This window comes from Myxocyprinus asiaticus, chromosome 26, assembly GCF_019703515.2.
Source record: "Myxocyprinus asiaticus isolate MX2 ecotype Aquarium Trade chromosome 26, UBuf_Myxa_2, whole genome shotgun sequence".
Lineage (NCBI taxonomy): Eukaryota > Metazoa > Chordata > Actinopteri > Cypriniformes > Catostomidae > Myxocyprinus > Myxocyprinus asiaticus.
In genome coordinates, this window is record NC_059369.1 from 7,760,262 (window position 1) to 7,786,888 (window position 26,627).

The 26,627-nt window shown below is 36.0% G+C and overlaps 1 protein-coding gene across 1 annotated transcript in view; it reads right to left on the bottom strand.

Moving 5' to 3' along the window:
* Positions 1-6,808: 6,808 nt before the first annotated feature.
* The window catches only part of tnfaip8l3 (tumor necrosis factor, alpha-induced protein 8-like 3), a 62,702-nt gene continuing 42,883 nt past the window's right edge, over positions 6,809-26,627 (bottom strand). The window contains exon 2 of the mRNA XM_051656729.1: positions 6,809-11,401. Within this exon, the coding sequence (XP_051512689.1) occupies positions 10,839-11,401 (563 nt within the window). The 3' untranslated portion in view covers positions 6,809-10,838. The remainder of the gene's footprint in view (positions 11,402-26,627) is intronic.

Here is a 26,627-nt window from a genome sequence, read left to right on the forward strand (position 1 = left end):
ACGCACGCACGCACACAAAACAACAACAACAATAACAACAACAAGCGACAGAAAAATGTCTTTTATTTAAAAATGTAGTTGGTTAGAACCAAAACTCAGTTTTACATGGAAGAAATAACTTTTATCTCTTTTTGGTTTATTGTATTTCACTAGGTTTATCACAAGCCCTTTCAACATATGAATTACATATATCTATAATTCAATTTTCACGAGTTAACATGCTAATTTATTATAAATATCTGTAATTGTGTTTTGAACAGGAGTGAGTGACAGATCATTGTGAAATTCTAATTGTGAAATTATGTTTTTTTACCAGTTGAAATTCCATTTTTTGATATCAAGAATTAACATTTGAACTGGTAAAAACGTAATTATATTTATCTATAATTCATATCACATGATTATATGTTGAAAGGGCTTGCGATACCAAGATTTGGTGTAATGGTTAAGAGTCAGGACTGATCATGTAGTGTAAAGGTTGTAGTTCTAAGTGGATTGATGGAATATAGTCTCAGTGTTGTTCTATTCCTCTTGGGCTTTTGAGGACTTTTCTTGCAGTTAGTGTGCTATAAGTCATTTTGAATAAAAGCGAATGGTTGGCAAGTAATGAAGAAAATGTTCACCAGATGTTTATCATTAAACCATCTTTGTCAAGTTCATCTTTGTCAAGTTGTCCAGGTCACTCAAATACTGTCAGTCTGTTTTCTTCTTCATGTTTTCCAAAATAAGGAATTACACTTATTAACACTTTATTTTAAAAGAAAAGGAAGGTTTTAAATGTCTGATAGATAAGGTTTGTAAATGGTGAGCACTCTTCCCTAATTTACAAGGATTTGCTCCACATTTTTAGTATGTCTCCTCAAATAGCCAATTTTCATTGAAAACTAATGTCTTCTGATCACTATATCATGGCAAATTACTGTCAGTGTGAACACCCCTTATTTTGCTGTTGTGGCTTTAGGGCGTCTAAAATGAGTAACAACTCTTACTGATGGTTTGTGGGTCTGCTGTCGGGTCAAATATAGTTTATGTTGTCCCATCCTTCAATAACAGCCTTTAAAGTGAGGATGACGGCTTGTCAAAGAGTGAACTGGATCTGTGCCTCTCGTTCAGGGTGTTAATAAGCCTTACTTCCTGCACACACCACAAGACTAATGTGGCTTAACTTCCCATGTAGATTCTCACTTATCGAGGGCATGTTAAGTGCAGGGGTGGACTGGGAAGAAAATTCGGCCCAGGATTATACATAGAAACTGGCCCAAAAGTTGTTGAGTGGGGGTGGGGGGGCTGTCCTTTTCTGCATATCGCTGCCCCCTTTCCGCTTATCGCGGCGCTGTTTTGTGGCACGTTCTGCATAACACGGCGGCCCATGCGGCCCCATTTCGTGGCCTCCCACTGGGAAAATGTCTCGGTTCTCCCAAAGGCCAGTCCGCCACTGGTTGAGTGTCTAGTAGAGTTGTTCACCTGGAAGTGTCTGTTGACTAGAATAACTCTACTGAAACTATAAGCCATGAGAAGCCGTACGTTACACTGACTTTACCATGGGTAAGTGACTGCTTTAATTAAAAAGGCAGCAACAGCAATTTGACACTATTGTTCAACAAATAGTTAATTCATAATAGTAGTCGGAATAAACAGTTTCCTTTCATAGGAACTCGAGCTGCATAATCACATTGGAACACACCCTGAGTGTCACGTGGTATGAAGCCCTTATTCAATCATGCCAATTTATTGGCTGATGGCGCTTAAGCGACGCCCCGTTCGTGGACCACGCGGGTGTTCTGGTGAGACAAGAGATGCGTACTGCTATCTCTGCTTGATTTTTCAGTGGTGGCATGGATGTCGCTCTTTTCAGTCAGCAGTTGGATCTACAGACGATGGTTTTGCAGTCCAACCAAGCGCATTGGGTTAAGGAATACTTTGAGCTAATAATGGCACCATTTGGAATTTCCCTAGTTTTCCCTCCACGGCTTGCACTGGGGAACAAGTTGGTCAAAGCGATTCTTTTGTTTGTGAGGGTTTTTCACGCTCACATCTCACATCTCAAAACAGCATTCATAACATTTTATAATATGCAGATGAAAAAAAACAAGACATCACTAAAAGAAGTCAGTGAACTGGTTAACAACTATTAAAAAATGTCAGACTGGACTAAATCTACTATCCTACCATTACAGGGAAAACCACAAGATCTGGGACTACAAAATAATATTTTAATAATAAAATATTACATATCTAGATATACATGTTTCTTCTAACCTTGCTGAATTATTTAAACTTAATTTCATCCCTGCACTACAAACAATAGAAGATGATCTTAACCAGTGGATGAATTTACCACTCAAAATCATAGGACGCATTAATACAGTAAAGATGTGTATTCTGCCCAAAATTAATTATCTCTTTTCAGTGACACCTATTCAACCAACAAAGAAATGGTTTGAATCTCTTAATAGTATCATAAGTACATTTTTATTGGAAAAATAAGAAACCCAGAATAAGTTTACACATACTAAAAAAAATAAAAAATAAATAAGGACCAAGGTAGCTAAACAGCTCTAAACCTCCAACATTAATTTCTTGCATCTCAATTACAATATATTTGTAAATGGATTAAATGTAACCACTCTCAAACCCATGGACAGAATTAGAACAAGCTGAATGTAAAGACATTGCAATCTCAGGTCTCCCATTTCTAAGTAACACAATTCAATGCCACAACCAATTTAAAAACACTATTATTAGAATAACTCTTGAGTCCTGGTGGCAGGTTAACAAATTAGCAAACAAGAATGTTTCTACACCACACAAAAATTCTACTTTGCCGCATAATCCAGATTTCAACATCAATAAACAAACTCCTGTCAATGGAAAGCAAAAGGAATTACACACTTACACCACCTCTACATCGATCATAAATGTATTACATTTTCAGAACTGGCACAAAAGTATAATTTAGGTACAGACCAAAATTTCTACTATCTACAAATCAAAAGTGCCATCAAAGCCAAAATGGGAGAGAACAATATAGAATCAATGACACTCTTGGAAATATCAACAAAATCAGTAATTCAACAAGACTACTTACTAAATTATATACACTTACATCAACTATAGACACTACAATATCAGTACCAGTTAGGCAATTGGAAAGAAATCTCAACATTACGACTTCTGGAAAACAATTCTCAAAAATATACTCAGCATAAGCAAAAATACAAACATACAACTGATCCAATATAAAATCTTGCACAGAACCCATATTACACAATACAAGATTTTCAAAATGAGTCTAGCAACCTCAGAAATGTGCACTCACTGTAGTCTCAACACCCCAGACAATTACTTTCACGCACTTTGGTCTTGTCCTTTGATCTCCACTTTTTGTAATGACTTCTCGGCTAAGATATATGCACTATTAAAACACATTATTTCTTATTAAATTATATATTTCTTATTATATTATTCAAACACACCATACTGTATGTCTACTAGGTGACCTTTCACAAATAAACCCCCCATCTGAAAACACAATTCCCATTCTACTGTCTCTGGCCATCACCAAGAATATAATTTTGCTCAATTAGAAAAACAGAGACAAAATATTGATCACTTAATGGATACACTTACAAAAGGACCATGTCACTAAGGAAAAACAAGTAGCTGTGACTGACAAACAATTAAATAAGTTTACTCAAATCTTTACTCCACTCCTTGTGGCCTTAGACCTTGAGGTAACTTGATTGGTGAAGTGATGCCCCCCCAAAAACATGTAGAAAAAGGAAGAGGGGAACAAAACACTCTTGTACAAATATATTACTACTATGCTCTCCATTACGTATTGTATCTATTATTATTATTATTATTAGTAGTAGTAGTATACTTATTAGTATAATTATTATAATTATCAATATTATTTTAATTGTTTACAACTATTAATGTTGTTATGATTATTATAATTATATGACCGTTGACTCATCTTTTAATTACAACATACAAGTACATACATGTATAGATGTTGGAAATATATTTATGTGTATGGTCTGGTATGTATATCTATGTAAGTATGTGTAAATATATGTATATATAGATGCACTGTATATATTTAAAATATGTACAAATCTATATTATTCATAATTTGTTTGTTTTTTTGTTTTTTGTTTCCCCTATCTAAAATGTACAACAAAAAAAAAATGATTGGATATCCATCTTAAGTGCTGCCCATCCAAATCTGCTGGGCAGGTGTTTGTGTGTGTGCTGTGGTGCAGAGTTCTGCATGGGTCGTTTTGCCCCTGGCTCTGCCGGCCCCTGACCCTCGATGTGGTGTGTTGCTCAATCAGGATCAATGAATATTGGTGGCCCTCCATATGGTTGTGTATGGGCGCCTCAGTTGCCCGGAGCCGTGTATTGGCAGTATGGAATAATCTAATTGTCCCTCATGTGCACTCAGTGTTAAAGCTGAATCTCAACACCAAGTAGCCTCTTACGGGAGGCACCAGGAAGTTCGGAGAATACTGGACAACCAGAGATACTGCCGAGCTCCTTGAAGCTGAGTCCCTTGGCTAAGACCGGAGACCTGAGCACAACTAATGTGCAGGCGGCTCCTAATCATCTGGGAGCGGCGTACCGCGTTGGGGGCCAGGGGTCTGGGTGCCTCGGGGCTGGACTGGCTGGGTGGATTCTGCTGCTTTGCCCCGTAGGGTCCGCATAGACATTTGCTTATCAGAGGCAACCAATAATAAAGATTATTATTATTTTTATTATTATTATTACTATTACTATTTCTACTATTACTATTAATATAATCAGTCTAATTATTTATATATCATTATTATTATTACTATTAGTATGATTATTTTTTTATCACAATATTGAATTATTATTATTATTCTTTATTTTCATTTTTTTTAACAAAACAAAAAATTCCATTGAAAAATGTCATCCAGTATATCACAAATCGTTGGTTTATTTACAGTGCACCATTAAATACTCTTCTAATACGAAATTAACCCATTTACTATTGTCTGTTTGTATTTGTAGGCTTTACTCCACATATTCTTTGTTACACATTAAGCAGAAGCCATGTTATGAATCTCAGAGTATGCAGATGTGCTGGTATGAATCTCTTTTGTATGTTGCTTAACATTGTGTTGCATTGTCTATGCATATGGGTGAATTCCCCACCCCCAACCCCCGGTCGTTATACCCCTCTTTATGTATCTCCTGGTATGTGAGCCTTTCTGTCTGTTGAATGTATCCCCTTTTATGTACTGTGTTTTCTTGTGTGTGGCAATAATAAAAAAATTATAAATATAAGGGCTTCAGATCACGTGACACTCAGGGCGTGTCCCAATGCGATTATGCAGCATCTCGTTCCAACTCAGGGAACCAGAGTTATGCTTCACGTAACCGAGATGTTCTTCCACAAAGTATTTTATTAGTATACTCTCAGAAAAAAAAAAAAACTGTTAAGGGTCGTGACTGGGGTGGTACCCTCAAGGGGAACTTTTTTGTACCTCTGGTTAAAATGTATAACTCATTAATTGCATCTTAAGAACTGTTACGAGGAGGAGCACGGCCGGCGTTGAATCAGTTGTTCAGCGGGAGGACGAGATAAGGGGCAGCCAGAGACGCCGGTTCGAGGGAGAGAGATGCATGTGGTAGCGCTGCATGTGTGTCTGTTCGTTTATGTTTTATGTTGAGTTTCTTATTAAACTTTATGTTGTCTGTTCAGCTGGTTCCCGCCTCCTCCTTGCCCAACCTTTAACTGTTACAAGGACCAATTGTGTTACTTTTAAAGCTTAATTTATGTTTTGTTCCGCTGGAAACAAATAAAAGTACATTTTTGTCTCCTTAAGGGTAAAATGTTCAAGGGTGCCAGCCCAATGACAGCCTTGTACCTTAACCTTTTCATGAGTAGTTTCTAAATTCCCCTGCAGTGCCCCCTGGAGTGAGCTATTTTTTGCACAGCCAGTAGAGGGGGGCAGAGTGTAGACAAGTATTCTTTCTGTAATTTTATTTAAATTTTTGATTTCTTGTCATAAAAAATAAATAAATTAATTACTGTGTATATAGTAAACATGTGAACAAATGGGTTATATCTGCTGTACTGTATTTGTTTTATTTATTTCGTTTTTATAGCTATAAAAAACAAATGAACAAATAATATCAGCAGTCCGGTTTGCCTATGTGTGTGTGTGTGTGTGAGTGTCAAGCGCTAATGTAAACAGACTTGGCTGTGTGCATCGGATAATCACGCTCAATCAGCATGTTTTGACCGTGAGTATACAAGTTTTAAACTGTTATTGTGGTGCTTTTGTGATAGTTTGGCTGTCTTTTTCAGAAAAAAACATATTATATGCCTGAAAAGACCGTTTGAGTTTCTGTTTGTGTGAATGAAAACCGCATATGCACCTAATAAGTAGACGTGGCTGCGTGCATGGGAAGGTCGCGCGTTTAGATGTGATGGCTTATAACTTCAGTAAACATAAACATAAAACACACGGTTATTTAGAGCAGATGCTCCAGATTAAAACAAGCCCAAATACAACATTTTAATTCTTTTGTTGGTTTAATTATTTTTCTGGATGGATACAAATGTTCACTGCAAATATCATTGATCATTTAATTGTTATCAACCCTAACAGGCATTTTACAGCATCTGTAAACATGGCTAATCCAATCAGAAATTAGAGTCTGGATTATTTGTTATATTCTAATTGGTTTATCAGCATGAACCAGTCAAACACATTCAGTCAATCAAACACAGACCCATTAAATTAAGTTGAAATGACAAAGGGACAATTGAGGGAGTTCATATGGAATGTTTAATGACAGATAATAGTGCTACACCCTGGGTTACTCAACAGGCTTGTGGAATAATCACATTTCACTCCTGCATGTACACACACCATTTACATGCTGAAACATCAGGCTCTGAAAAGACCAAGCACAGGATCATGGGAGTTGCTGTGACACAGAGTCATTACAAATGAAAAAAAAAAAAAAAGTTTATTTACAATCTTTCTGCTGCACTTCATCTGTTTATTGTGGCTCACGCTCTGTTCAACAAAGGTTCGTGCCATTTTTCTGATCAGCTCTCAAAGCTTTTGCAATATTATAGGAATAGTTCATTCAAAATGTAAAATTCTGTCATCATTTGCTCACCTAGTTCCGAGCTTGTATGACTTTCTTTCTTCTGTGGAACACAAAAGGAGATTCTCTGCAGAATCTCTGATGATCTCTTTTCTGTACAAAGTGTTTGATTGGATTAAATCATAGATTCTGTCAAAGTCTAACTTAAATAGCACCACAAAAATAGTCAGTATTTTTCCATGTGCTGTATTCCAAGTCTTCTGAAGCTGTGCAATAGCTTTATTTTTTGAGGAACAAGCCAAAATTAAAATAGTTTTTCTATATAAAGTTGTCATGCCAGCGCAGCTCTCAAATCTCATTTGCAGTTATGTTCAGATTCAAATATGGTGCGCTGACACAACACAGAATTGTGACACCAGTTATGCCAAATGGTATTGCATGTTCCTCACATAAAGCTATTCTATGTCTTCAGAAGACTTGAATTGTAGCACATGAGTAGTGTAGACTATTCGCGTTATATTTTATTTATGATTTATAATTTCTTTTTTTTTTTTTTTATAATTGTTTTATTTTTGTCATTTTTGGAGCTTGGAAGCCTCAGCCCCCTTTCCTCTTTATTACATTAAAAACAGTGCTCCGGAAATTTTTCAAAACATCTTTTATTTTGTGTGTGTTCCAAGGAAGAAAGAAAGTCAAACAGGTTTTTGAAATACATGCGATTAAATAAAGAGTGAACTTTCAATTTTCAAATAAATTAACTGGACATACTTCTTGGTTCTTATACACACACTGAAGAAAGCTAAGGTTGCATTGCTAGGCCATTCTTAAAGGATAGGTGGATCCAATTTCATACAGTGCATTTAAAGGAGCTTGTAATTTAAAACGTTCCTGAAGTTGAACACAAAGTGCAGGTTTATGGGACACAGATTCATTCCAGCTTAGCACTTAACAGGATTTTTCTCAAACAATCATCTGGTATGTTGGCGATACAGACCAGGATTTGACTTTAATTTGCACCTGGGTGACCATCCCTACAGGCTGGGTTATAATTAGGGCTGGGTGATATAGCTAAACACGTGAAAACAAAATCTCAGTATTTTATGCTTTTTGATGAAAATGCCACATGGATGCTTCCGCAAATGAATTTTTCAATTAGAGTTATGAGTCGATGCATTGACAGTTTGAACTGATTCATGGAGGTGAATCAACAGCATTTTTGCTACTAAAGTTAAAATCAGAGTTGATATTAAATTATCTGAACTAGGGATTTGCCCCAAGTCGAATACCTTATTCGGAAAGGCACGAATAATGACATCAAAACGAATAACGGATTCATCCGAATAATATAAAAAATATTTGTATGACTGATTATCCAAGAGGCACAAGGATAAAGTGACATTTTAAATAAACAAACAAAATTACAGAGAATTTATGAATCTGTGCAGCCAAAACCTTATGAATGAAAATGTGCACATTATGATTTCAGATCGGATAGCCACGGTCTCAACTCCGTTTGCGGTCTCTGTTAATTGTGCGTGTCTGGAGCTTATAAATTGTAACATTAACATACGACATCATATACACTTTCTACTTCTTGAAATGTCTGTTAATGTATCACACGATTCACACGTGATTCTCGTGTTTATTTATAGCCTAAACCTGAGCGTGATGTTAAACTCCTGACATGAAGTGATGATTTCACGTCGGAGCCCGTCCATCCATCTCTTAAAGTTGACCACATTTATATTCACTTCAGCGATTAAGGAAATTATCTGGTTAAGACTTTATTCTGAAAAAAATAAAAATAAAAGTTTAAATGCTCCATAGAGTATTCATCTATTAGGAATATTCCTCCTTATGTAAAGCAAAGAAACTGAAACTTTCACCGTCTTTTTTTCTTCTTCTTCTTTAAACTGTGCTACCTCTGTTAAGGTGCTATATACATTTTACATTATTATTATTATTATTATTATTATTATTATTTAACTAAATAATGGTGACTTATCGTAAAAATTCCTTATAGATTTACGGGACTTTCACCTGTTTGTAGGCTATATTTTATTTTCATTTCTTTTAATGTGTGAATTTGTATTTATTATTCACTGCAAAATGTGTGCTTGACATTTCACATTTTGCTTGACACCTCCTGCCTCCAGAATATTGTTGTTATACATGAACAGACAAATGAAAACTCTGTTTCATGCAGATATTAATATCAGAAATACCAGGAGAAACCACAACATATTCCACAGTTAATGTAGCCTACAAATTCAGCTTCATCTGGTAAGAAAAATAAAATAATAAAATTATATATTTTTTTAAATAATAGTTGTATAGTAATAATAATAATAATAATAATAATAATAATAAAAATATCAGGCTATTATTATGAAAAGGCATATACAAGGCATATTTTATTAACAGAAACTATAAATGTAAGAGTAACATTTAAAAATGGGCATTTCATTTAGTTTTGACGCACTTCCGTCTCAAGCCCCGCCCACACCCGGTTCTATCTGACTACAGAGACAGATACAGATACAAATACAGATGATGGCTTCGCTGCACAACACTAGTTTTAACACTCTTGAAAATTTCCATACATCAAATATCCCACACAAACTTTTCAAGTGATGGCACAAATGAATCACCGATTCAGATTTATAAGTTGATTCACTGAAATAGACTTTTGAACTGATTCAAAGAAGTGAATCAAATGAATCAAACTTAACAACAAACTAGCATTTTTGCTACAGAAGTTTAACGCTTAAGTCGTAACTAGTGAGTCACGAGACAGAAAAGCATAACGACCTTGTCGTTAGAAAACATAACAGCCAAAAATAAAGTACATTAAATAATTGCAACATTCACAATGTTGCTTAATTTTATATCTCCATCAAAACCATTACATATATTTAGGGTGTCATTCACAAACCTTGCGTACGCATGAATTATACGAAGATGATTTGGGCATGTTTTATGCAAATTAGTAAGTGCTTGCACACACTTTCTCATTTAGAACAATCCGGATTCATCAACATTAAAACAAAGGTAAGAACAAATGTATGTGTGTATGAAACGTTTTTTAATCTGGCGGAAAATAAGAACTTTTTCTTTGCACTGAAGAACACAACTTGAATGCAATTATTAAGCCGCGTTTCCACTGCATCCGACAGACGATACACTGGAAGTCATTCATTTTCAATGGAGAGTCACACTAGGGATGCGTGGACTTCCAACCATCTGTGGATGCAGAATTTTCGGATTGAATTTCATCTACGGATGCGTTGAAAAGTTTCAACTTGGTGCAATTAGACCGTATGCAACCGCATGACCGGATGTGATTTTTTCCATTCAAAACAATGACTGCGTAATAAGACATATCAATGCTTTTTGTCCTAAACATTATTCAAAATGCCTGCTACTTCGGCAGATTTGACAGTTATTTTGTTTACGTTGCAAATATATTGGGAACTGGGTGCTTGACATAGAGATTCATGACTGCTTTCATTTTCCATTGCGAACAAATGCGAAAGTCGCATGTGACTGTCGGAGACAGTGAACAGGCAGCTTTAGGAAATGAGACCCAGTGTGAATATTTGATATATTGCCCAGCCCTAGTTACAATCACATCATTAAGTTACCATGACACCCTATATTTCCCATAGAAACAACAACACATGTTTCGTAAAATCCCTCACTTCAAATCCCAACAGCCTGATGGAGTCTAACTGGAGGTTTGGTTAAAGTACGCCCTCATCCAGGAGTTTGTTTACCCCATCACAGATCTTCCTCAGGTTGAGTCTGTACTCTTCAGATGGGCCATACAGCTCAGTTAGGAAATCCACATCTGCAAAATGGTTGAAAACGTGGTCGATCCGCCCGTGGGAGCGTGCGGTCAAGTGATGCTCCACCAACTCATGGAGAAGGTCCCTACACTCCATCAATAGCTCAGAGAGAATGCCACGGTCAAATGTATACTCCACCTCGTAAAAGCTCACCACCGTCATGGCCGCCTGGTTCATCTTCTTTTTGAAGCGCTCAACGGTCTCCATCTCCTCAGAGCTGAACTGGTGGTTCCGGTAGAGGATGCCAATCTTCAGTGCAATCTTGATGACATCTTTGATTATCTTATGGGCTTCCTTCTTGCTCTTGGTGTACTCACGACTGGCCTTGTAAAGTTCGTCCAGAATTTCACTACTGGTGTCGTCTGTGAGGAGGTTCGCCACTGCCATGGTGGCCATTTTACTCAAGATCTTCTTTTGGGCCTGAAGGGCCAAACTCTTGGAGTTGAAGCTCTCTTGACCTATGAAAAGAAAGAAGGACAAAGAAAAAGCAAAGTTAGGCTCTCAAAGAGGTTTTTTCTTTTTTTCTCAAAGACGTTTTCCAAGAGAACAATTTTCTGTGAATGGGCTACAATGTTTTAAAAGCTGTGTCGAATACATGTCAAGGACAGTCTTCAAACAGCTTCAAACAGAGTGCTGTACTGAAAGGTTTAAGACCCTTAAGACATAAAAACATTTCAAATCTTCTGACACTCGAAACATATTCTGCTCTAAAAGAGGCGGTCTCAGATGTGTTTCTGCTTTGATAAAACAATAGATACAGACACAAATTCACTATACATTTGCATCACTTTTGCACTTTTGTTTCAGCACTAAACCCTGCGTCATAGTTACTAACCACACAATCCAGTCTAACCAGGCACAGTCAGTTCATTAGGACATTTTTCAAAATTATATTATGTGGTTCATTACACATATCGTGGCAGTTCCGAGGTGAATGGCACTAAAAGTGAGTACAATTTTCTCAAACAGATGAGGCTTTTAAAGTTAATGCTCTATTGTGTTTTAAATAAACAAAACCAAACTTCCTACCCTATGCCTTAAACCTAAACCTAACCGATAGTGTCATAAAATCAAAGGTGACATGAAAGATGCAATTGCTGAAGCAACCACTTTATTTTGTGATGCTTCTTTTACACTTTTGGCTCATGTGTCGACTTGCATGCTCTTCAGGATTCGCTACCACGCAATTTGCAACTCAACAAGCTTGTACATATAGAAGGTTGTATTATTCAAACGTTAAAATATAATGTTTTATATTTTAGACTATAGGCACTATAGTAAAAGTGTTTAGATGTCATGAGATAGCACTGTGTGAGAAACAGGGCGAAAAGTTAGTGTTTTTGAACTGAAAATCTGCCGTGTTACTCGTGATTTGTGTGAAAGTGAATGAAAGTCATTGTTGTTGTTGCGCCTCTGGTGTTCATTTTAGGAAATTGCTGCAATAAGTACAACAAGCCACTTAAAAATAATTTAGCAAAAATGCAGGTATAGTCACGTGATTTTATAAGATCAGTTTGGATTTTTCGACTGTGTTTGCACCGTTGCCTTATTTGCATAATTTAGTGAATGGGGTGCAAAAACAGTATTGACAGCGCATGCAAATAAACAGTTGCATACAAGTAATTGCAAAAATGGTTTAGAAATGTGCAGCTAGTTCTGAGAAAAGCTTTAGCATCCTTTGTTTGTAGATGCACTTTTTTGGATATTTTTAAGTGTGGCTTAAATGTCTAAATGCTTATTTTGGGTCACCATAATTGTATTTTGTGCAACAATTCAGCGCTGTCAATTCCTTAATGGTTTAAACAGCATCTAATGAACTGTAATAATATTAGCTGCCTGGTCAGACTGCTGAGATTGTGCTTTTTGGCTCACTGTGGGTGGTACACAAGGATGTGTCGTCCATATAAGCAAGATAAGCAGTGCTTACCTAACAGAAGGGTGAAAAGAAAAATGACACTATGAAATATTTAAATATAATTGTTAATATAAACTACTGTTTTCATTCAAATTCGTCATCTTTCATCTCAGTTGAGCAGAACAGACAGTTATTAATTTATTTGCTGTGGCGCCACCCTCAAGCGTAAGCACTTTATGTTATGCTTTCTCTGATTCAAAACATTGTTTACCACCCTTTCATTCAACACTGTACGTTCATTCAAAGTCATGCCCGTTACTACAAAAGGTCAAGGTAAGCATGCTTACCAAAATGAGTAAGCCAATCAGAAGCTCCTCTCATCAGTCACACTATCTGATAGGCTAGATTTTAGTTTTGTGTCAACACGTTCAAGTTCACGTAACTAATGCATTATTAAGCGCTAAAATAGATACCTGCAATGTAAGCATTGACGACCTATGCAGATTTGGCAAAGTTAATGTCAATTAAAAATCGAGAAAGAGAGGCTATCAAAATTTTAACAAGCGGCCGACTTTTACAACAAAGTGACGGAGATGTTCATTCGCAAGGAGAGATGCAAGGATTTTTTTTTTTCAAGTAAAGGTAAGTTAATATAGTTTTACAAATCTGTGCTAGTGATACTAGTTTATAGATACTAGGTCATTGTTTCTGTTTATTCTGAGGCTATGAAGTGTTGATCTGACAATCATGTCCTTCTTGTGTTATGTCTGTTTTATAGTTCTAACATTTAAAAATAAATATATTAAAGAATGTAGACTGCCGTGTCTACGTTACATTTGCCTTGTGCATTCAGGTTAAGATTGTTGTCTTTGGAGGTCAGATTAGTTAATTGCCGCTGTCCATTCCAGTGGTCCTGAACTATGGGAATAGTGACTTGTGAGGGCTTTGATGAAACTTGTTACTGGCAATCTTTAATTTTTTATTTTTGCTGTATGTCAAAACAAGCTCATCTGGCATTATGGTTCATTGTATGATTTAATGGACATAAACATGCTCGGCTCATTATATGACAATCTTTAATTTGTGTGGTATGAGCAATATTACTGTCCATGAAGTTCGCCACTGTGACAATTATTTCCATTGACTGGTGGGTTCTAAGGCAACAATTTATGTCTGTAACATATCCGTGACATTAAACACACCCATATAATGCATTTTGGGTACAGCGTTTAATAATGTGTATTCAAAATCTTTGATGCTTGCCCAGTCTCAAAGCCCATGGCACATGCCTGGTGGTACCCAGATTTCCTTATTGGGTGTGTTAGAGAGATCTCCGCTGTCACTAGGTCTGCAAGTCAAGTCTGCTGAGGTTTGCTGTTTCTCTGATATGTAGTTGAAGAGGTGGAAACTGCACGTTCAATAACTCAGTAACAAGATCTGGGCCAAAAATAGGGGAATGAAAAAATTAATTGTATTTAGGGAGGGCTAAGGGTTGTTTTAACTCTGACAATGAATTGCAAGCAGGATTCTGTGACCTGAAAAGCAGATTTATGGTTTCATTTTGGCAGGTTTGTCCTCCGAATCTTTACAAGGTCAAACGTCATGTCACAGCACTTTGATGCTAAACAGACTGAATGAAACCCTGGAGATAATCGACATCAGTGATGTGTACTGTACACTCATTTCTGAGGAAAGAAGTTCGTTTTCGGTCCTTTTCAAGACTGTACAGCGGAAATTATTTCATTATCTAGACATATTCCTCTTTCATCTCGCCCATTAATAATGAACTTTTACATTTGTGTTTTAAATTCGCCAGGAAGTCTGTGTGTGTGTGTGTGTGTGTGTGTGTGTGTGTGTGCGTGTGTGTGTTTAAAGCACATGCTATCCAAGTAGCAACAATGAGTAACAGTTTTGTCTTGATTTTAAATGATTGAAATAAAACTTGGCCAAACCCATTGGAAAGAAAATCACAAACGAGATCTACTTAATACCTCAACTGTTTTTTTCTAGACAGTATACTTTTACTGAACTTTTACTGAAGTCTGACGCTTCTCAGATGTTTTTCCTGAGAAAAAGTCCCTGCCATCTCACATTTGCCTCCTCTAGAGTTTCAGAAGAAATCTCAGCAATGTCTCAAACTTGTTTTATAGCTCTATAATCTCAATGTATGCCAGCAATATTATCATATAAATGCCTATTTTTATTTCTACTAAGTCATTTTAGGCACAAATGAGAGACAAATAGATAAATTTGATACTGAAATTTAACAAAACTGAGAACATAGAACTTCTTAACGGAGAACTCCGTTGAGATAACCCCTTTTATTGCTTAGAGGTTGATAGAGCAACCTATGAGCAATAACATTTTCCTCTGCAAAGTCTTTATACAGCTTTCACCCTAACAAATCCCAGAATCATGCTTTCAAACATAGTCTGTTCTGAAACATAGTGAGCTCGCTATGTAGACAGCATTTCTAGGCATCACAGGTGTGCTCCCAACGCAAGATGCATTATGGACAAAATGCTGTAGAATGCAGCATCACATGTATTGCAGAGAAGGCAATCCTAAACTGAGTTAAGAAGAATGTCAATTATATTTCATCCTATTCTGAAAAGGATCAACAAAAAAGATGTTTAAGCTACTTAAAAATTGATTATTTTACCCATTATTTGTTGTGCTATGTATTTTATGCTTATTACCATTAGGGTTAAGACCCTTTTCACATTAACAGGTTTGGAATGTGGAAGTAAACTTGCAGGGTAAACTTCTATAGTGGTGAATGGAAGACCAGAGCAAATGTAATTCTTGCATTCCCATTTGTGCCAACATCAAAAGAAAAACACTATATTTAACACTATACACTATTACGTTTCCACGACTTACCACAAGAGGTAAAAAAATATAAATAAATAAATAAATAGAGAGCAGTGGATTATGCCAGTAAATAGAGAAAGGTGCAAAATTTACTATCACTCCCTTGGCAGCTGTATTTGAAACCCCATTGCAGCAGTGCTAACTGTTTTTATTTTAATTTTATTAATGCTAAAGTAATGTAACAAAAGGTAGCCTATACTGTTATTAATGTGCACTAAATTATAAAAAATGTAATATATATATATATATATGTTTTTTTGCTAGATTTACGCTGTTAAATGCGTCATCACAGTTTGTGAAAAGGGTCCATTGCGTGTTAGCATAGCAATATGCTTATGTCAATCTTTATTGGAATTAGTTAATTAGTTCCTTAATAATTCAACTAAAAAAGAAAATTATGTCATAATTTGTAAATCTTGACTTTGCACGTTCATAAGCGGTATGAGAAAAGCTAGTTCACAGTGGCTTGCATTGTTTAGCGCTAAAAACAATGTGAACAACTGTTACTGTGAACAAGCTTCTCTCATAGCGCTCATGAATGCGCAACCGATGTCAAGACTTTTAATGAAAAATTACCGAAATTTTTGGTTGTTTCTTACCGAAATCTGAACTATGATGCACAAGTGGCATGGATTTCTTTGATGATACTTTTGGGTCCTTTTTTAAAGCTTTAAAGTGAGGCACTATCCAATGCCATGGTATTGAAAAGACGGACCGGGAGCCGGATTCACGAAAATGTTCTGTGTAACAAAATGTAAAAAATTAAGAAAGTTCTTATAATTTATCCTAAGAAGTTTGTAAGAACATTCCTAAGTGCAATTCTTGAAAAATTCTTAAGATTTCAAATTTTGTCTTAAGAACATCTTAATTTTTTTTCTAAAGAATAAAAAGACAGGCTTTGACATTGTCTGATCAGCCTGCTCATGGGCTTGCCTTGTCTAATAGCCTACAACAAATTCAATACGTCAACACTGGTAAATCGTAACGATAAAATTTTCTATTAACCTTTTTTTTTTTTTTTTTTTAAAGTAGCAAGCACCTTCTTATAATTTTTTTGAATGTAAAGTGCGTGAGATGCTGTGACGTGCGCAGAACGGGGGCAGCAGGGGTGCAAGCCCCTGCCCCTTTCATTCACAAATCTAAAGGTGCCCTTCTGGTTGTCCAGAAAAATTTTAATATTTATATTAAAATAGAATTATAATTAAATAAAACAAAATTAAAATCTCATAATAATCTCACAATAACAGTAATAATGTGTTATTATGAGGTTTCTTTGTAAATCGCGGGGGTATTAAGAAAATAAAGCATAGGTGCCTTTAACAGTAAGTGATCCTTTCTATGCCCTACTCACTCCAAAGTGCAGAGCCCTTGAAGTGGGTACTCTGAAGGGAACACTAAATTACTGTATGAATGTGCCCCTCGTCTTGTGGAAGGGCCCATTCATTTTCTCACTTTTGTTGGAACGAGCTTTCAAGTGGCGTTCCCTCCCGCAGCAGTGCCCTTTGAAGGAGCAAAAATGTTGTCCTGAATTCGAGCATCGAGCGTCACGGAGCTTCAGCTGTTTTTTTTTATTCTGTTTGTTTGTGTTTCATGAAGTTACAAGCGAAACGCGACAGAAGATATCTGTTTACAGCATATAAACCCTACATTTCAACATGTTCACATACTTTTAACTCATTTTTGATGCTACAATAATTTAATAAATACTTTTGAATCCAGACATTACATTGCTTGCATTGCTTTTGTTTATTTATGAAACATATAGTTAGCGTTTTGGCTGTGTACTCACAGAGCGACGCAGACACACCAACGCAGAACAATAAATGCAATCCAACACAGGTCAGATACAATGTCCACTCTATGTATTGTGTTGTAAGTTCATCAACAGATTAATACTCGATTGCTACTGCATTTCCGACATCACATGGCACAACTGCAGTGTAGACAGCTTAATTATAATGGGAGCGGTCGCGTCGTTTTCAATGATAGAAATGTAATACGTCTTTTATAGAATACTGCCATTAACTGAAGGAGCTTTCTGATTCAGGCAAAGCCAGTTTGTTTTTTGTTTAAACTAGTAGACTAATCACTTTCAGAAAAATACCATGGTATTACCATTTTTGGACATGTGGGCTACCCATTCAAAACTGTGACGAGGTCAGAATGGAAGCAGCAGAGATAAAATGATAAAGTGAGAGTGCAGAGATGAGAGAAGTGAAAAGTGATGAGACAAGAAAAAGATAAGAGCCCTATAACCAGGGTAATACCATGGTACTGAATGATTATATTCATATTTCTTGATACTGTCATAGTACTCCAAGATACTTCAAAAAATACCATGGTTTTACTATGACACATGTCAAAAACATGGGATTATTATAGACTATGTCTGGTGCTTTTTTATTTATTTGTCAAAAAGGAAATAATGGAAAAAATTATGTTTATAATACAAGAAAAAAGCTTAAATACTCAAAAAGCAAAGAATAAGTTAAATATATAGAAGTGCTACTCTTTAAAAAATAATCAAATAAATTTAAATAAAATAAAAAAGAGAGAGCACTATTTGCAGCACATCTGTTTTAATTAGCATGACTGGTCACCACATTAAGAAGCTTCAAAACAACATTTAATGTTTGAATTTGGTGATAACATTTACATGGTTTGAAAGCTGAAAATAAAAATATAATATAACACAAAACAGTCAAAAACGTTTTTTGGTCTAAAATCAAAATTCTACGTAAACAGCCCATTGTGACTTCAGACTCAACATGAAAAACCCAGTTAATTCATCAAATCTCTTACCTTTTAGAATTTAAGACAACTGTGAGGTTATCCTAACTTTAAGATGTTATTTACGATGATTTTTAAGAAAAAAAAATTCAAGAATTTGAATGCTTCTTAAGTTTTTTCTTAAGAACAATCTTAAGGTAAAAGATAAGAACTTTCTTAAGCAGTATTTTTGGGAATACAAAATATTCGTAACTTTTTTCTTAAGTTAGAAATTAACAAAGAAAATGGTAGTTAAGAAGAAATTTCTTCTTAAGAAGGTTTCGTGAATCTAGAACCGGATTATTAATTACATTTTTCATTTCATTTTTCTGTTCTGCATAAAAAAAGTCACATGGGTTTGGAACGACATGAAAGTGAGTACATGACAGAATTTTCATTTTTGTGTGAATTATTCCTTTAAGTTTCTTTGTTTGGTATGAGTGTTGCTATTCTTATGAAGTTTAAAGATGGTTTGGATGCTGCCTTAGAAGGTAGCTTCCAACGTGGGCAGTAGACAGCAAAGCAGTTCACTACGGCAGGCCATTACACCCTGTGTGATATTGTAAGAAGACTGTGTTTGTTTAGCTGGTGGCAGAGCTGGTGAAATGGCACAGGGAGGAGGGTATTGTTTATCTGTAGGAGGTGCGGGCAACATGAGAGGAAATTTTATTTAGATAACTCCCAGTTCACATGACACTCAACAGAAGTGATAATCATTATAGATGCTGGTCTATCCTCCTGCAGACTGCCCGTCACTCTCGATTAGTGCCTCACACAAATCACCGTTGGGGTTGTCTGGAAAATACGTCATTTGAGAATGGCACTTGAATGCCACAGAAATGCCGGACCAGAGCTCCAATCTCTCTTATTTCATATACTGAGAACCAGAGTGAAATTCACCTCTATATCCACACAGCAGGCTGTCAGGTGAGATGGTGTTACCTCAGATTGACCATGGAGGCATGACCTTTAGCAAGTCCATTCCTGACAGGAGTAACAACCCGTCTCATGAGAAGTCGTAATAATAGTACGAGATGGCAATATCATAAGAAATTGCACATTTTGGCTTGTTCGACAAGCACTCCCATATAGAAAAATAAAGAAGGAAAGAGAAACGTTGGTGTTTGAAACAAAGTTATGGACATACATCACTCATTTGTAGTGCATAAATAAATATGGAATGAGTGACCAAATGTGTTCACAGATGTTTCTTCTAGTAAAATAAAGTGTTGGATAGGAGGGTAGCTAAAATTTGATGGCTGTATTGTATCGATTTGAAATTCTGTTTGTTGATTGGTTGGTCTCTATAGTCGTACCTTTTTGTATGAGCCAAGTCATAAGATATCTTATATGATATTAATTATTATGAGTTTTATGAGACTACATTGTGAATAATGATCGTTCTGAATGACAAACTGATTGAATTAACAAAAGGAATTGTGAATGTACAAACAGATTATGACTAGATTTGTATGTTTTCTGAATTTGTTCAAATCTCCTTAGTTTAAGCAATGGTAACAGTCTGTGACAAGGATGGTGTGGCCAGGCTATAAGGATGGACACCTGGCACTGAATTACCCTATCAGCCGGGAGAGGAATAGAGAGGAGCCGGAGACGCCAGTTCGACAGAGAGAGAGAGATGCACGCAGCCGTCTAACATGTGCATTCTGCGTTGGGCCGGGAAGGCCAACAGTGAGAGACACGGAACTGTGTGTGTGTGTGTGCTGGAAAGCACTCTTCATGTTTTGTCTACGTGAAACAGTCTGACATTAAAGTCTTGCGTAAATTGTTCACCCGGCTCCCGCTTCCTCCTTGATAGGGAAGGCAGAGAGCTGCCACACAGTCATTCTTGCCTTAGCAAACTCCACTAATAATAAGCAGTGCTATTTTGTGTGTGTGTGTGTGTGTGTGTGTGTGTATGTGTGTGTATGTGTGCGTGTGTGTGTGGGCGGGTTTGGGTGGTTTACGAGGACTTTTTTTAGGTTACAAACTGGTAATTACAAGGGTATTATGCTATAAATGTGGTTTATGATGACATTTCTAGTGTTCCCATAATTCAAATCGCTTAAAAAACATACTAAACGATGTTTTATTAAAAAATGTAAAAATGCAGAAAGGTTTCTGTGAGGGTTATGTAGGTTTAGGGGTAGGGTTAGGGTTAGGGGATAGAATCTATAGTTTGTACAGTACAAAAATCATTATGTCTATGGAGAGTCCTCATAAGGATAGCCGCAACAACGCGTGTGTGTGTGTGTGTGTGTGTGCATGTTTTTACTACATTGAGGGGACCAAATGTCCCCACAAGGATAGTAAAACATGAGATAACCTACCTTGTGGGGCCCAGCCAGCGGTCCCTATGAGGGAAATGACTTATTAAACATACAAAACGATGTTTTTTTTTTTTTTTTAAATGTAAAAATGCAAAAAGCTTTCTGTGAGGGTTAGGTTTAAGGGTAGGGTTAGGTTTAGAGGATAAAAATTATCGTTAGATCTGTATAAAATCCATAAAATGCATGGAAGTCTATGGAGAGTCCCCACAATGATATAAAAACACGTTTTGTGTGTGTGTGTGTGTGTGTGTGTGTGTGTGTGTGTGTGTGAGATAATTGTGGCATACAATAAAAAGTTTAATGTTTCTTGGCATGCTGGCATTTGTAGGCTCTGTGAGGAGAGCTTGGTTGGCTTATATTGCACTGATTCTTGTCTTACATACAAAAGTCCTCTTTATGTTAAAAATCAAGAAATTGATAATAATAAAAATACAGAAAAAGTTAAATATAAAGGAAATGTGTATACTCAGGGCATTTATTGCTTATATATTTAAATAATTCCATTAGAATTTTTTTAATGCATGCTGTATAATTGGAAGCACATATAACTTCACTTGTCCTCAGTAAGAGGTCACAATGTTAAACTGCCAAACAAAGTGTTTAAATATGTAACAAATTAATAAATATGAAATATCAAATGAAAGGTAGGGATCTGTAAGATATCAAACAATACATTAAGAAAACTTTAAATGATATTTTCCATAAAAAACTGCCTATCAAATTTGTGTCCTCACTTTGCGTCAACTTTTTTTAATAATCCTGAATAAGTCAGGCAATGTCATGGTCGTCTATAACTCTGAGAGCCCCTTTTCCAACTTCCTGCTCATGGTGGATGCAACAGTAGGACACGTGGTCTGGTAAGTTTGATATTTTTTATATTTTAAACAATGTTGAAGTCTCTGTGGTCACAGATTCAACATGTCAACTCCGTATTTCCATTGTGATAATTTCTGTTAGAATTGTGGGATGAATTTTGGCATTTTAGTTTAGGTTATAGAGGCATCTTCAACTGATTAAAAAACAAAATGGCTCCAGAGCACAACACATGGTTAAGATGGAAAAATATTCAATTTTGTCAACTCAAATTTTTAGAATAGTGTGAAAACAGAAAAAACAAAATGTATACAATGTATTTAATCAATTAACTCCTTTACTGAACACCATTATTAGATACTTAAAGACTTTACACTTGTTGGATGGATCAAATTAAAATAGCATGCTTTTTGTGAGTCTGACGGAGTTGACACAAATGACAGTAAGATGTAAGTCATGAAGTGAATAAATGTCAGTTTTCAGAAAAAAGCATTTTTATAAAAACCAGTTCCCTTACATGGTACAGTAGCTGAGACCTTTGTCTACAAATATATCCATTTCAAATTAATTTAATATTAAAAACAAAAAACTAAGATTTAAAACATGTTTTATCCCTAATTTCAAGAATCAGCGAAGGGTCATATAATAAAAACAGGATTTATCTTTCAAAAAGACACACAGGGCCGTGCTTAGGGTAGTGGCAACCGGTGGATTGAAAGGCAATCACTATGGAGGGGGAACATACAGTACATGTATTGTGCAATGTCCACTGAGTGGCGCTAAAAGCAGGTTAATGTTCTCCCAAACAGGGTTTTAATGTTAATGCTCTATCGAGTTTTAAATTCCGTTTAAAAAAACCTACCTCCCTGCCCCAAACCTTAAACGTAACTGATAGTGTCATAAAAGCAAATGTGAGACGAAAAACACAATTGCTGAAGCAACCACGTTATTTTGTGGTGCTTCTATGACCATTTCGGCTAATGTGTCAATTTATTTGCTCTTCAGGACTTGTACATCACTCTGTGCAATTAGCACCCAAATAAGCTTGTAAATGTAGTTGGTTATGTAATGCAAATTTTAAATGTATCATCTTACAAGTCATGCACCATAATAAAAGTGTTCTGATTTTATAAGATAGCATTGTGTGAGGAACAAGGTGAAAAGTAAGTGTTGTTGAACTGATAATCTGCTGTTTATGTGAATAAAATTAATTGTTGTTGTAGCGCCTCTAGTGTTCATTTCACCAGGAAACCTCGTGATATTTACAAGGAGCCATGTGAAAATCATTTTGCCAAAATATAGGTATAGTAACTTCAGGGCCGCTGCAACCTATACGCATATTATTCAAGTCTGCGTAGGGCACCAACTCCCTAGGGGGGGCACCAGAAACTCCACCGGCTGCCCTTCCTTGCATGTTATATGTTATTCAAGGACCCGATAAAAATCACGGAAAACAGACGATCGCCTCACAGCTCGCAGCACGTCAGATTATCGCCTCGCACACCTCCCCTTCCATTGTCCACCGATCATGGAACTCTGCATAGGGCATTAATTTGTAATTGTAAAGCATTGAAAAGAAATAGCATCCCTCTCCACAACAAGCCACACAATTAGAGGTATCATTTAACAAACAGTGTGGGATGAGTTACACACTGAAGTTTAATACTTGAGAATTATTAAAATCCCTAACCCTCAGAATGAATAATAATAATAGTGATGTTCACCTTAGCAAACACCACTAAAAATAATCACCCAAATGATTTTTAAATAGCTCTGAATTTGGAGTCTGTATTGCGTGTGGTTGGTTGTGCAGTGCACAGTCGTTTGACTGTCTCCGGATTACTGCTCCTCTATGTCAGTGTGCTGTAGTTTGTTGTTGATGTGAATCAGGTCTTTGTTTACCATCTCTCTCCGTGATGATTTAATGTGTGTGAGTCACACACGACCTGTGGCATCGGCACAGCACCGCAAGTGCCGAAGCAAACCTGACTCTCTCTGTCCTCTTTAGTGCTGTTGTTTTAGGGGCATTGAGAGTCAGCTGAAAACAACACAAACAGAGCATGTGTGTGTGTTTAGACATTCTTTGGAACAAAACTGTCCCCAGAAGCTAAATCTGACAAAACTGTTCTTAGGGAACCTCCTCAAAGATAACAATGATTCATAAAGTAAATAATATTTTACTTTAGAACTTTTAGAGGTAGAGGAGTAATGTGTGTAATGAATAATGGAGTGGTGGTGATGTAGTGGGCTAAAGCACAGAACTAGTAAGCAGAAGGTTGCTGGTTTGATCCCCACAGCCACCACCATTGTGTCCTTGAGCAAGGCACTTAACTCCAGGTTACACTGGGAGGACTGTCCCTGTAATAAGTGCACTGTAAGTCGTTTTGGATAAAAGCATCTGCCAGAAGCATAAATGTAAATGTGTGTGACTGATGTGAAATAAAATAAACATATTTGTTAGCTTCTATCTATCAGTTACAATAACACATATCTTCTCTCGCTGTCTCCATTTTATTCTCCTCTGACCACACTGTGTGCTCTTCTATCCTCCCCAGACTTACCGAACCTGCTTCGGAGCAAGTTTTATTTTGGATTACAGATCGCAAACTGATGCTGAACCAATCAGCTGTGAGTAAAGTGACATCTCTGACACAATGAAGTCACTCCCCCTGTATCTCTTGCTCCAAATTAAAGTACACTTCACAGGGAAATTTACATATGTCATGAATTTATATTTACTGTATATATTACATAAGATATCATAATCTTTATAGTAAGATATCATAAGATGCTTTACTTGAGAGATCCTGGAACCTTGTATCTTTTGAGCAACACATTAAACATGTATTATTGTGTTTCTTTGCATTTCTTTAAATACTGTACCTTTAAGCAGTGCATGATGCTGAGAACCTTGGAATTTTTTTTTTTTGCATTCTCACAAGCTGAAGTATGTCATTTCTGTGCCACTAGCGCCACATAAAATATGAATTAATGTTGTTTTTATACTTAGGGTAACAGAGGAATTTGTATAGTGCCAAAGAGACTAAGTGTTTACAGTTTTCGGAAACATTTGCCTATGAATGGCTTATTTATAGTTGTCTCTGCATATTAGGATGGGATAGGAGAAAGACTTTTAACACTGAAAAAGTTACACATTTCAAATTTAAGACCATTTGATTATTGTCACAATGCGTTTTTTTGTCTTGTCTTCGTTATCGTGACAAAATCAATCAAACATTTTCATCAGTAATTTCGTTGACAAGACGAACAGTGGTTATGACGTGATTTGCATTGATTTAGAACAAAATGGACACGTTTCATATTTCGTAAAACTTAATTATTTCCAATACAAATTAGCTTAAAATTTGATTCTTTAATTGACAACCCAACACCCAACTCAGAAAGGCAAGATTAAAGAAATACATGACACTGTGCAACTCATGTAAATAAAATCATTCCTAAATGATTGAAGACAAAATTACTTCAAACATCCACTAAAAATCACCTTGATATCCATTGGTTAATCTAATGCAATGACTTTCAGACAATTTTGTGTAATTTAGGTGTGCAAATGGACATTGGAACTCCAGACAAAGCCAAAGAAACCTCCATGCCCATATGTTTGCATGTTCACCTGTATTACACATCCCTCAGTATGCAAATGAGATGGGGTGATTTTAAACAAAGGACACACATTTCTTTGTGCAATCAGAGAGACAGGTTTCTGTTTTACATGGTCAATCATATCTTTTTATTATATTTTTATTTTCATGCAATCCCGGAAATGTATCGAATCATAACACAAAGTTTTTTATTTTATTTATTTATTTATTTTTTTTAAAGATTTATGCATTTCAGTTTTTTCATAATTCAATTACGCAATACATTTTTAATATCAAGACTAACTCAAACATATTGAATTAAATTGAGTAATCTTTAACTAAATAAAAAAAAACATTTTATTAATTACATTTTGTAAAAAATTTCACAATTCAATTTGATGTAATTTTGTTGCGTAAATCTCAAAATAGACAAAAATTATGTGTGTATATATATATATATTATAGACCATTTTTGTGTGTAATATGAGCCAGTTGGTGACATAAAGTGAGTCAGCGTCATTCAGTGTTTATATTCAACAGCACTCCGTGATTGCTCGTATTACTACTACACTACTAAAGCTAGGAAATAGCTTTAAATGGCTTTAAACTAGTAACTTAAGCATTAAGGCACATCACAGCTGAGAGACACAACAGACTGATTAATTACACAAACTCAAGGCGCTTACCTCTTACCGGAGTTTCCACATTGGAGAGGACAAAATGGCAGAGGACATTGCGGTTTCTATAGTGAAAGACTCTTGCGTACTGGCTACCGCGAAATAGGGAGGAATACCCCAGCTTGGATGGCTATTTTTCCACTGAGAAAATAGGATGCATTTCACCAAAATGACATTATCTTCAGAAAGCTGCAGTACTTTGTTTGCTGCAATTCAATGATTGGTGGATCGTTTCTCTTCAGGATCATGGGTAGTGTAGTTCTTCACCGCAAATTCCGCTATTTAATGCAATTTTTATAAAATGAAATTGAAATAACATGGAAAGATGGCTTAAAAAGAAGCATATACAATCAATTAACAACCTCTGAGCTCACAGTAGGTCTGTCTTTAAAGGTTTATAAAAAAAAAAAAAGATGGTATTTTTAATTCAGGAAACAGAATGTTGCATTCTATAGCAGATATTACTATAAACTGTCTTATTTTATAGTTAGTTTTCTCTTTCAGGTGAGCTACCATGATGGCGGAGCCACAACATTTTGAAAAGAATCTTGCAGAACAAGTTAGCTGAAGTTGGTACATTTTCAACATGTTTTTAGCAAGCTACACATTCATGCCTGCGTTTGTGTACTTGTGTACAGTATGTTTTTGGCCTAAGGCTTTAGAAATAAGTACTGTTGTGGTACCATGGTACAATAATGGTACTTTGATATACACTGATCAGCCAGAACATTAAAACCACCTGCCTAATATTGTGTAGGTCCCCC